The sequence below is a fragment of the Anarhichas minor genome, unplaced genomic scaffold, assembly GCF_050575085.1.
Source record: "Anarhichas minor isolate MPS153535 unplaced genomic scaffold, ASM5057508v1 ptg000074l, whole genome shotgun sequence".
NCBI lineage: Eukaryota > Metazoa > Chordata > Actinopteri > Perciformes > Anarhichadidae > Anarhichas > Anarhichas minor.
The window spans coordinates 4,250,539-4,263,683 of record NW_027466520.1 but is presented as its reverse complement, the minus strand read 5'-3'; the positions used below and the strand labels follow the sequence as shown (position 1 = coordinate 4,263,683).

General features: G+C 45.4%; 2 protein-coding genes across 3 annotated transcripts in view; both read right to left on the bottom strand.

The window, feature by feature from the left end:
• Window positions 1-1,309, bottom strand: part of tmem108 (transmembrane protein 108) — a 39,561-nt gene extending 38,252 nt beyond the window's left edge. Inside the window, exon 1 of the mRNA XM_076080312.1 lies at window positions 795-1,309. The gene's annotated coding sequence lies outside the window, so the exon portion shown is untranslated. The remainder of the gene's footprint in view (window positions 1-794) is intronic.
• Window positions 1,310-3,108: 1,799 nt separating this feature from the next.
• Window positions 3,109-12,540, bottom strand: topbp1 (DNA topoisomerase II binding protein 1). 2 transcript variants are annotated; one of them, XM_076080490.1, is made up of 28 exons: window positions 12,362-12,540; window positions 12,035-12,127; window positions 11,813-11,947; window positions 11,568-11,711; window positions 11,265-11,446; window positions 10,846-11,039; window positions 10,587-10,763; window positions 10,324-10,490; window positions 10,039-10,202; window positions 9,484-9,728; window positions 9,056-9,378; window positions 8,724-8,896; window positions 8,354-8,565; window positions 7,912-8,228; window positions 7,638-7,823; window positions 7,307-7,422; window positions 7,025-7,148; window positions 6,689-6,847; window positions 6,442-6,538; window positions 6,141-6,342; window positions 5,691-5,920; window positions 5,378-5,520; window positions 5,170-5,266; window positions 4,767-4,930; window positions 4,541-4,669; window positions 4,356-4,445; window positions 3,585-3,746; window positions 3,109-3,322 (listed from the first exon to the last, which is right to left on the bottom strand). In XM_076080490.1, exons 2-28 carry the CDS (start codon window positions 12,119-12,121, stop codon window positions 3,194-3,196), a joined length of 4,548 nt encoding a protein of 1,515 aa, XP_075936605.1. In that variant the 5' UTR covers window positions 12,122-12,127; window positions 12,362-12,540; the 3' UTR covers window positions 3,109-3,193. The 2 variants fall into 2 exon arrangements, with proteins under 2 accessions (XP_075936605.1, XP_075936606.1); XM_076080491.1 differs by having other exon boundaries at window positions 10,846-10,952.
• Window positions 12,541-13,145: the final 605 nt, after the last annotated feature.

Sequence of the window (13,145 nt, the reverse complement as noted above, 5' to 3'; positions counted from 1 at the left end):
TCCCCTTGTGCTTGAAAACAAAGCTGGAGCTCCACACTCAAACGGGGTATTTGGTGACGCCGGTTTGTTCACGGTGGTCTTACATTTTAAGAGAGTTCCTCCTATTATCTGCTTTGTTGCTGCCATGTTGCCTGAGAAATAAACCACTTGAAGGGCACTTAGGGCAGAGATCCTCAAGTTGCAGGATTGATTGGTCTAAAAAAAAAACTTTTAACTCCTTGTTATTGGAAGTAAACAAGCCAACCACTGTTATAAACTGGGATTATACAGCCAGCCATTGCAAGGAATCTTTACCATTAATCTTTCCAAGAATGTAGTGCCACCCAAATTCTTCACCCAAAAACACTTTAGAGCACATTTCCTTAATTGACCATGATGCTCTTTTTATTTTTAGGATTGCCAAGAGAGAGTAAAACATGAATCCACCAAACAAACAATGTGTTTACTCCTTTCTTTCCAGTGAAATTAGGATTTTACAGGAATCTTCCAAAGAACTGACCATCAGCAGCTGAACTTCTACATCATGCGATGCATTAAACGATGCTCTGCACTAACAGGACACCATATACTGTTACAATCATAGTTGGATGCAGCGCTGACAGTGATTTGATGCTCGGGTCTGTGACTGTCACGGGGAACCTTCCACCAGGATTGCAACAAATCGGATCATCAACGTGATCAATACGCAAAAAGGCAGACTATTGTAAGAACAGCCAATAAAACACAGTACAGGTTACACAGCAGAGGGCGAGCTGTCTGATCCGAAGTATAGACACATAAACTGATGTACTCACCTACTATACAGAAGGTGCGCCGTTACGTCGGGTACTTGGCGTATCCGAGAGAAATGAAACCCCAAAAGCCGCCGTGTCACTCTTCACAGCATCCACGCGCACATGTTGCCAGTCCCCACCGGGAAACGTCACAATCAGGAGCTGCAATAAGAAGCCAAGTGAAGCACCCTCTGCGGGAGCGGACCGTGTCGCCGCACAGCGTGTCCAGCCGCTGGATGAGAGATGCGTCGGGGCGCCACCCTACTGCCGGACCTCTGCGCCCACCTTCTCCTCACTCAGCCTTGACGGGGTGAAATATAACGGGGACGCAGTAAGCAAACTCTCCGCCTTTTGCGGCCGCCGCTGATGATGATGATGAAAACTGTGATCCGCGATCGCTTCGTAAATGCGTGGTGCGCAATTAAAGAGGCGCGCAGGACGCCGGTGCCACCCACTAAAGGAGGTTTTCGTGGTGAGTGTACGGACAGGGAATTTTAATGAGGGCCGCTGCAGAGTTCCCCCTCCCCTGATCGGAGGAGTCGTGCTCTCCCCGGGCTGAAATCCAAACTGTCCCGACAAAAAGAAGACCTTAAAGTTACCTGTCGGGAGAGGAGGGAGCGGAGTGGCGAACTGAAACTCAACTGTTGGCCACCGGCCAGTCAGCAAAGTGGGAGATTAGCCGGTGGACACCTGTTGACTGAAAACAAGTTCCGATGCACTGACTCAGATCAACCAAAGACCAACTGTGCAATGAAACCTGTGCTCGGTTATTGTGCTACTTCATCTCTACAAAGCTTCACTGCTCGTCTCTCATGGTGCACTGCTGCAGAAACATTAAAGCTGCAGGACGTTTGACGGACAAGCTTTCAGAGCAGCTGATATTAATGTGAAATGCTTAATTGATTAATTGGCAATCCTTTAAGTCTTTATCTAAATACAATTATTTCCTACAGCTTGTTTTTTATTCATTTATTTATTTCATTTTAGATTAAATGAGTACACTATTTGCTCCAGAATTTATAACAAAAAAATCAATAACAATACTAAAAACTCTTGGGATAAACAAGGTTGAAGATAGAAGACGTTGGGACCATTGCAGGGCATATTCATGCTCCCCATAGCCTCAGAGTCATATATTAGAAACAAATAGGATGGCTACAGTTTATTCCTTACATTAGTGTTAATTAAAGTAAATAATACATCATTTTGCAGATAATATATGCCCTGCAGGCTCCTTCTTTACCCGGATAGTTTTAATCTTCTTTAATCTGACGACTATATTAGTTGTTTTTAAAAACCTTTTAGTTGGAGTTATACTAAAATAGATTCACATTAGACCATTTCATAAGAGTTTTTGGTCAGTTAAGTGTAGAGTGCTACAGATACAGGACCCATTGAGGGGGTCACATGATATATTTAAGGGGTCGCAAGAAGATTAACAGTAGGAAAGGGATTTTGTTTCTCGTGAAATGTTGGATAGTTTCAGGTCTTAAACGTAAATATTTGAAAACCACCGGTGGAACAGCTCACAACTTATTACCATATGCAACGTGTGACCAGGTGTCACAATAGCTTCGTTCTAAATGGACCATTCGTCAAAAAGGTGGGGAACCACTGTTATATATGAATAACAGAGAGTAGTGTTGGTGGTAAGGAGTGGATTTTTGTTCAAGCTACTCCTTCCTTCGTTGGAGGCCGCGAGAGGCTTTTAGACTCAGCAGCCTGAGTCATGCTCCTCTGTCAGAGCAGCTCTTTCTCCTCTAATCCCACACCTCTTAAACAGCAGCTCAGCGCTGATTCTGTGCGGAGGCCGTCAGCTGGTCGATCTATTATGAGGTTAAACCACTTATCCGTCCATATGGGAGGCAACAGGGGCATCTAACCTCGGCTGGCACCCTGGTATGAAACAGCACATTGCTCGACCAAAGGCCGGGGTAAACAAAAGCTGGTGTTTTTCTGCATTGAGAGATCAACAGCAGATACAAGTGGGCCATGATCACATGGGTGAGGAAGAGTACGGCCGACTGGTTTGACTTCTTGTTGCGGGGAAACACCACACAAATATAACGTAAGTATCAGTCAACAGGAAAATAAATAAAGTTATGAACGGCTAATAATCATTTTTCATTGTGTTGCTGAGGAATCACTTGTAACACAGTCCTGAGTCAGACAGTGACGATGTACTGCCCTCTACAGGCCACACAGTATTATTGCACCCAATTACAGAACGTGACTCGACACTTTCTGTCCGACCTTCATTAAGTCATCCATCATGGCTACACTCTCACACTTCACTGCACCGACTGCAACGCACTGGATTTAGGATGCCAAAACAAATGGTACAGTCATTTTATTTTTAGCATAAGAGATACAAAATGTTATTTACAATCATTTCAAAGACAATATTTAGGGGCTACATTTCAGTTCAGACGCGTCTTCTTCAGCCTGGAGTTGTCTGCGGCTGCTTTGCGCTTACGTGACGGAGTGCCTGGAGCTTCTTCAGAGGCAGCTTCGGTCAGGTGGTACAGCTCGATAGGCGGGTTGGGCTCCTGTGTGCAATAAAGCTCAGCTTTAACATTTAATCTACGGAGTCTAACTCAACACTAATGAAATGATAGCACTTATTGCTATATAAACACATTTAAAGATCATAAGACATGTCTATTATAGTCAGCATAGTATATGAATAAAACATTACACTGTCAGGATGCATCTTGTTACGTTTACATCAACATTACAACGAATGATCTCAGGTTTTGTTAGTCGCAATAAGCCAATCCGGTGGTAATTCATTTGAAAAGCTTCTCTCACCTGCATGAGGTAGTCTGCGATGTACTCCGGCTTCAGGCACTGGACTCCGTGGGCGGTGGCCTCCGACACGTCCACTCTGAAGTCTCCGGGCTTCAGCCGGCTGAAGTCTGCAAACAGGTGAGAGGCCTCCTTGTACAAGGACGGGGAGGGACTCGGCAGCACCTGCAGGGAGAGAGAAATTAAAAAGGTGAAAACTATGGCTTCACTACGTTTACAGAAAAATACATGTCACCTTCTCTGGGAAAATACAGAGCAGAATTGGCGAGGTAGGGGGGGGATGTAGCTTCCCTACCTTGTTGTGATATGTCATGACATCTGATTAAATCATTTGCCCTTTGTCAGCGCTTTGCTCTTTAGTGATTGCGCTCTACGGTGGAAACTGTGAATTAAAGCTCTTTCAGAGTTTTATAGCGGCGATGAGTCACCTCGTCTGAAACAAAGACCAGCAAATGTCATCTTTAATGATCGTGACTGTTGTTTTCGGAGTCATCTCCCAACTAAACGAATCACAAGGCGACGTGTCAACATCTGGGTGGCTCACCAGCGAGGCTAAACCAGTGACCATATAAGGAGAGACGCTCCTTATGAATATGTATAAATAGATCATTAGACAGTGCTATAAGCAGATTATAACACATTATAAGTATGTTTATAATGCACAAAATAAAGTACAACCAACTCTTCCTGATAAACAGTTTGCTGTTTGCCTGATCTGGAAACAGCAATAGTGATGAGTAGACGATGTTGGACTGAACACAACTAATAAACAACCTTGGCTCTGCCAGACTGCAGTAACCGCCTGAAGCCCGACTCTCTGTTCTGGTCGATGTTCAGCATGACCGTCCATCCACTGAAGGCTCCCTGAAAAACATATATATACACGTTTAATAATGCATAGAATACTTTAACACGAGTACATAATACAATATAAGGACAGTGATGAGGACTGTAGGTACCTCTTGCTCCGAGCGTCCCTGCAGGGTTTGTCTCCAGCGCATGGCCGATAACGCCAGCCTCCTCTGCTGGGAGGTGATGGAGGGCAGCGCGTCCAGGATGGAGCTACTGCCCCACTCGTACTCGTCCTCCTGGAACACACACACACACAGGTAAAGATGAATAAGACCACTGCAAATATGAGTGTTAATAGACGTCTGCTGGAGGCACTAAACCATAGATCCTAACCTGGATGAAGCGATCCACAGAGCGGCAGGCCTCCAGGTACGAGCGGTGCAGGATCCATTTGCCCGCCGCCATGGCTGCCAGGTACTTCTCGTTACGCAGAGGAGTCCCTACGATGATGTGGGAGCAGCTGGGGTCGAACGACTGCTTGTCCAGGACTACACCGCCTAAAACACCAAACAGTTGTAGTTACAGACCTGATATGAAAGATTGAACAGTGTTTTATAACATCTTGAGTATTCTAAGCTCACAACAGGAAACATCTGCAGGAGAAAATATTCCCAGACCCGAGAGGCAGTTCCTCCTTTCTAGTCAGCCGGGATGAGCTCCTCTGACTCCAGGCCTGTGCTGCGTTTCTGCAGCATGATGAAACACTGGTAGAGCCCTAATTAGGTGGAAGACTCACCAAGCTCCTCTATGAGGTGACTGTAATCAATGCGTTCTTGTGGGCTGAGGGAGGACAGCTGAAATCTGGGCGGCTGCTTCTCTTCCTCACGCTCCTCCTGAGAGGAAGAAAGAACCTTTTTAGCACCAGCAGCTTGCTTTAAAGAGACATTAATAAAGTTATATTAATGCATCAACTTCTTGTCGTTAATGTAAACAGGACTCTTCACCTGCGGCTCCGGTGCAACCGGGGGGTTGGCCAGAGGGAAGGCGATGCTGGGCGCTTTGGGAGTGAGGATGTCATTCTCGGGCTGCTCTGTTGGAGCCGCGGTGACTCTCTGGCCCATGTGCTGCTCGATGACGTCACAAGCAGCTGTGAGAGGACACAGTGATGACGTACAGTATGTCAGAAGCCATGTCGTTCCATTGTGTATGTTTATGGTGAAATTATTATTTTCCTGACTAACTTGAGTCTCCTCTACAGGATTGGTTACCAGCTATCTGTAAACGTTACACATGAATATGAACCTCTCTGATCATTACCCATCTCCACCAGCTCAGAGTCCGTCATGGTGTCCCTGAACTGAGGGCCGTTCTCTGCGGTGGGAGGAGGTGGAGGTGCGAGGGGCTCAGAGTATTGCGACGGACTTCCGGGCCACTGTAAGTTATCAGCCAGCTTGGCCCGCTCCTCCCTGGCCGTAGGGTCGTCCCAAACTATCTGTTCACTCTGAGACGGCTCTGTGTTGATGTCCAGAGCTGCTTCTCTGGTAACCCTGAAATCAGGACGGAATGAGGTGAGTGTATTTGGGTGAGGAAGTGTGTGAACTTGGTATCCAGGAGCTACTATAGCAGGGCAGAATCATTTGACCCTTTTCATTTAAAATACAATCAAATCCATACACTGTATAGGTTTTATAGCACAACAATAGTCCTAAAATTATACCAATTTGCTTTGAGAGGCTTTTAAGTTTGAACATAAACTATCTTCCTTACCTCAGAGCTTCCAGAGTACGTCTGCTCCCGCAGCGTCCGAACCGGCTCCCATCAGGTGTGTGGGGGTCCGAGTCGCCCCCTCCCGATCCCATCCTGCTGAGTCTGACCGAGGTACGCCTCCCTGTCGTCAGCTTGGTGGCCGACATGATCTCCTGGAGCTGTCTTTGCAGGTTCTCTCTCATTTCCAGAGTCTCTGAGACATCTGGACACAAGATGATAATCAACCACACGAATCAGCATGTTCTTCAAACAGGCAGAAGCTTTGTGGGAATAAATGAAAGTTGGAAAAAGGAACACCCACCGCCTCTCTCTGCGGCATCATTCGTGTCTTCTTTATCTACGCTGCCATCGCTGACACGGCGTAACGTTGAGGCTTCTTCTGTGGCAATGTGTCCACACTGAAGGACAGATAATTAAAACGGGCACACAGAAAGACAATTACATGAGACACTCCAGCATTAATGACGTACTTCTCTATTAGATGTTACTAAGAACATATTGTATCCAGTGAACCTTGGAGGTGCATTTACATCATTATGGAGCCCCACCTTCTCGTCCTTTGCCTCTGTGATGTCTTTGAGTTGTGTTCGTGTAATCGGTGGAGACCTCTGAGAGCTGCTGGGCACCTGGCTGAGGGTCAGGCTCATCTTGGGGTTGTAGGTGAAAGGGTACAGAGACTCGGGGACGTGCTTCTGTTCCTCAGCACACTGATCAAGACGACACAGCACATATCCGAAAAACAGAAGCTTATTAGACACAATAATTAATTTAATGAAACAAAGACGGTGGAAACAAAGCTGAAACTCCCATTTAGAGTAAAAAACACGTTGAGTAGTAAAGTAAAGATCTTGGGTTATGTTTATGTTTGCTGCTGGGAGACGTACAGCCTGCAGCCAGTACAGGGAGACCACATGCAGCCCTCTCTCCTTCACTCCTCTGTACTCCCGGGTGTTGTCCCCCACTCGGCCCTGGTAGAGGTAGTGTGTCACGGTATCGTCACAAGCCCACCTAAAGACACGTTGACAAAGGAATGTTTGTACAACCTGCATCCAACATTTACTGAAAAACAACGACTGCAACCAATAACACTTTAACTGTACGTATGAGCACGTCAAGAAAATGTTAACGATTCCTTAAATTGAAGTTTGCAAGAATGTGTCGAGTACCTGAAGTCGGCTCCGAGCGAGGCAGCGATGGCGTTGAGTTCACTCTGCATTTTGCTCAGCTTCTTTCCCACACAGATCACAACACCAGTCAGAGGGCCGGCTTCCTTTTCTGGGACCTTACAAACAAATTAGATCACACTTTTGTTTATACATCAAGTGATATAGACAGTACATCGTCTACTCCATCACATGTCCACTTTCCCTTGTACTATACATGAGGTATCCTGTAGTAAGTGAGAGAAGATTTCATCAGTGTCACTGTATTTAACAAAGATTAAACCACCAACGTCAAGTTTACAAACATACTGTATTTTCATGTATTTCGGTTTACCTCCTTCTCAGTCGTCTTGGTAAATAGGGGGCTGGCAGTGACGGCTTGCATATCTGAGGAGCTCTTTCGGGAGCTATTGGCGATAGACACCTTCAGGTTCCTGTTGATGACGTCAGTCAGAGGGGTCTCCACCGTCTCTCCTGGTTTGGATTTTCCCGCTGGAGTCTCCAATGCTCCTCGAGCATCCTGAACAAAAGGAACAGTCCATGTATTTACAGGACGATCTATCAGATATCAGTGCACAAACAATTGCTTGGACTCAGTGGGTCCCAACCTTAAAGTTGAAAGATGGCCTGAATAGCTGGTCTCTGCTGAGGAAACGGGAGGGAGTGTCCAGCTGCAGGGAGGCCTCGTTCTGAGGGGGGTTCCTTCTGCCACCCTCCTGGTTTTGTTTGGGGGTGCTGATGTCCTCTTTGGGCTTCTTCTCATCCAACACAGAGCGTAACACTTTGCTCCGGAGGCGACCCAAATCCAGCGGAGTGACGGCCTTACCGCTCTGGAGACCCAGCAAAGGGATCTCTGGAGACGAACGTGCCGGTGGCGGCATGGCTGGCCTCTGGGAGCCACCGACAAAACTCTCATCATCCCTCTCTGTAGAAGAAGAAAAGAAAATCATTGTTAAAGCACAGGAAACAATGAATGAATGAATTCACACCCAACAACGATTATAGTCACATTGATCCAGATGAAGGCTTTAATGAAGACACTCTTCTAACCTGGTGAGGCTGGCAGGTCAACTAGAAAGCGCCCCTCCTCTGCCCTCTGGCCGGTCCGAGCAGACCCCAGAATCCAGTGCATGGTGACGGCTGGAAGCCCCCATTTCTTTGCTGCTTGGTACTTTGTGCCTTCGGGGCTCTGCAGCACCAGATGAGTGCTGGCCAGCATCCCTTTCTTCTGGTTGGCCAGGCGCACAAAGTAATCCTGGACACTGCAGGAGGGAGAGAAGACATGATTTAGGACAGGTAGTTCACGCTGCAATGAGAATACAAGTACAATATACTTACAACTGCTAATATTGTTATTAGTGTAGAGAATGTTAGGATTCATATTATTATTATGTGAGGTCGGACTGCAATGTAACCGTACTTGGCTCCGAGGTGCTTGGCCAGCTCCATCAAAGACTCCCTCTCTGCTCCCGTGAACTGGCTGACAGAGAGGACGCAATCTCTGAGAGGAAAACGTCCTTCCATCAGAGGAACAGGTGTGAACAAAGGGTTGGAGGACAGCTGCAGAACACACTCCTTCTCCACACACATGGCCTGAAAATGAACAAAAGCAAAGCACACCTGTCAGGTATTAAACTTACAAAGCAATAACATAACACACAGAACTGATGAGAGAACAAATGTGTATTTCAAATCACAAAATACCCTCCTCCCGACACAGATACAGTTAAAGCAGTCTGACTAGGATCTCACCAGCCAGGTATCAGTGACCACCTCGTCCACTGTGGCCTCCACTGAACAGCCCAACAGTGGGACCACTGCATAGTCTGCCACAACACGTGTACGGCCCATCAGCACCCTGCCTGCATTTTCTGTCACCAGTAGCGAGAGCTGGGTCTCTGCCTCGGCGCCAAAGCCCACAAGAAGGAAACATTTCCCAAAAAACAGGCCTGCCTCGCTGGCTTTCTGCAGGGTGGAGTCTGCCTCTGGTCCTCTGGTGAGGTTTGGTGCCCAAGACTGAGCAGGTGTACTGATGGACTTCCTGCTGTTGCCCTCTGCAGGTGGGGGCATGTCCACTGGAGGATTAAAAAAAAAAATTACACTAATATATAAAACTTTATCCTGTTAAATCTCTTAATGGTCTCCAATAAAACTGAGCTAATTCTTTAACAGATACCTACCGACTGTAGGGTCATCATCCATGTACTGAGAGAGCAGATCTTCCTCTGCTCTCGTCTGCCTGGGAGTGCTGGGACTGGCTGCGGGGGGACCGGCTGAATGCCGGGAGGTGAGAGTGCGGCGGGCAGACACAGAGACAGCAGCCGAGGCCGGAGGCAGACAGTCAGGGTGGAGGTAACGCTCTTCTGGGAGCAGACTGCCTTTGTGGAAACTGTCCAGCAGCCACTGCACTGTTACTACATGGGGTCTGAGAAGTAACATACAGACATGACATCACAATCAATGATTTAACAGAAAGCATGTAAACATCCTCTTAAAGCAGGATTCTGTATATTTCACTTTGTGACTACATAAGTTACAAAACAAATGTAAGATGTAGGATAAGGTAAGGAAGTATCCTAAGCTTAGATTCAGAGAGGACTTAAGTCAATATAGCTTATAGTTTATTATATTTTAAGGTATTTGATAGTATAAATGTGAGGCACAGGTGTTAAAAACTTGCTTTGGGCGAGGATGCAATACATATTATGTAAAGTAATACTCTTTGCAGGTCAGACCTATGTGTTGCTTTGAACAGAAAACTCTTGAGGTCCTGGTCCAGCTCTCCCATGACCACATGTGTGAGTTCCTCACTGGGCTGGTTGAAGCGCAGACCACCTGCAGTGTTCACAAGACGCCGCAGCTTCTCCAGCTTCTTCCCTGGCAGGCCACACAGGTACAGCTGCACAACGTTTAACAAAGCGTGAAAGAAAAGCCTCATCTGTCTTTCCCAATATCACAAAAAAGAAATAGTGGAAATGGAAATCTCCACTCTGTATGAAAAGGAGCATTATTTTGTTTACCTTACAGCCATCAAAGACATCATCAGCTGGGCAGACGGTGAGATCCAGAGTCTCAATGGGGTCGGGAGCTTCCAGGCGGCTGATAGTGCCGTTAGTGACGACTGTGTCATTTATTGTCATGCTAGCATTCACAGAGATGTGGCTCAAGCCCAACAGAGACGGACCCTCTAGAGTTAAAAAAAAAAAAAAAAGGATTCTTCAATATATGTTACAGACTGACAAAAATACAATACACAACAAACAACTATCTGTCTGTGGCTCACCCTCCTTCCTGTTGGTGCCAGTGGGGGTGGAAGTGTGCGGTCGAGTGCTCTTTGATGCGTTACGCTCCACAGTGTACCTGCTCTCGTCTTGACAAAAGCCCTTTTCTATGCTGTCAAACAGCCAGTGCAGAGACACGCAGTACACGTTCCACTTCCTTGCACACTCGTACTTCTGACCTGCAAACAAAAGACGAACACTTACAAACGATACTGGCAGCAATAACTGAACCCATTGTTGCTGAAACTGCTGGTGACGTACCTGTTGGCTCACTAACGATGAGGTGCGTGCACTCGTTCATTTTGAGCTGACCGGTGTAGTTGGCTCCATGCTGATCACAGAGCCGCTGCACCTCCTTACGCTCCGTGCTGGAGAGGCCAGTCACACAAACAGTGCAGCCACGCAACACAGGGCACAGATAGTCGTCAATGGGGAGATCTGTATACCTCAAAAAACTGAAGGAGGCAGAACGAGGTGTTAATGATCATCTAAAGGTTACAATGTCATATAACAAGTGTATAATTTCTTTGAAGCACTAATTTTGGAAATATTGACTGGTAAACTTTCAAATCCTGAAGGTTTTTAATAAACTGTGCAGTTTATTTGGCCAAGAAAACATCACAAAAAAATCCATGTGTATCTTTCTACATAGAAATGTCCATTTTGATGACAGTGCATACCTATTTTGAGATTTCTCCCAGCAGGCTTTGACCCACGAGGGCAGCAGGACGGGTTTACCCAGGCTGGCCGCTACCAGGTACTTCTTGCTGCCCACCTCTCCGGCTATCAGGTGTGTGACCGATACATTTAGATCAAGATAGACCCGTCCCCCCATGAGTTGAACCAGATCCATCACGTCTGCCTGTAGAGAGAGAGACAGACAAACACATTAGAGAACACTTAAGAAGGCGCAGTGTTACACTTATTAGACTGCCGATTTAAAGGAGCAACAACTTGAAAAGCACCATACGCAGTGAACTTACCCGTGTAGCTTTATCCAAGCTGGTGCAGGAAATAGTGATGTCAGCCATGGCCATGTTATAGACGGGCTTCTCTGCTTTGGGGACACAATGATGCTGCTGCAGGCAGTACAACACCACCAGTGGACTCACCACTCGGCAGCCAAGCTACACGTCAAATAACAAAGAGTGAGAAAGTGAATAAGTGACAGGGATTCACCAATTAACCATGAAATCCAGGTTTCGATGTATCAAATATTGAGTTAGACCTTTTTGCAGTGCAGAAAGGCCGGTGTGGTGAAGCTGCTGAAGACAAACAGAGACTTGTCCTTCTGGTCCATCTGTAAAACTGCATCTTCATCGATGGTTTTTAAGTACTTGTCAGACTGCAGCTCCAAAATGGCCTGTGTACACATGATAGAAAGGGTCATCATCCATTACAAAGGAAGAGACATTAGCACAGTGGCAAAATATTTGATACTGGACTTTACCTCGTAAGCCTTGGCAGCATACTCAGTTTTTTGTGCTTTATTTTCCACAAACTTCACAATGTAGCCATCTCTGTCTCCTTTAGACATGGCGAACTGAATAAGGACCAGATAAAAGGACATTAACGTTTGTTATGATGGCATTAGCTAGGCTTGGCAGTAACGTTAGCCTAACCGAGAATAACGTTATGACAAAAACATATATTTAATACCAAACTGGATATAGATTGACAGCGTCGCGTTATATGTAAACAATCTTAGCCAACTAGCTAACATTGCTAACTTTAAATAGTCTCGATAATGTTAACTACCTTAAACTGATCAACTTACCTGTTCTTTGATGCCAAGCGTAACGTTATGTTAAAAATACATAAAATAACTTTACATATTAACATGAACAAACGGTCTCCACCGTGTTGGGTAAATGTCTGTACATTTTATAATAATTTAACGATAATAGCTTCGCAAAATTGAAACATCAGCTTTGTTGTTATTATTCGCGCCAACGACGCAACTTCCGGTGTTGCCTGCTAATTCCACCGTGTGGAGTCGGACTCTAGTGTTGAAAGGATCCGCAGCGTCTACATTTAAAATTCAACGTATGAGTGTTGTAACAATCCAGTAGAGATTAAGCTATACAATTTTGAATTGGTTTGAAAATAATTGATCAATATTCAGCCCTATACTTATAATGCAAAAATTCTGATCCCACATTGGTGTAACCTTCTTATATAGTCTATGGGTGTAACCGGAGTGTATAAGGTGTGACGCTATAACACATTAACATTAACCTAAATAACAGACATGGCGACACTAGTTTACATTTTAAATAGTTTTTTTCTAATCAACGGTTTTAGCCTAAATGTGGATAAATTATTCCAGGTTTATGAGGAAACACCAAAATCCTAATCTATAAAACCTACATAATATCATTTAGTCACAAAGCACTTTTCAAAACAAAATTAACGTCCTTAAACTAATTCAAACAAGACAAGCTTATTCATTAAAGGATCACTTTAAAAATGGTAGATTTCAGAAGATTATGTCTATCAAATAATCAATTGTTTATTCTCAAAATAAAACTTTTAACAAAATACGCACGCTCCTACAAGAA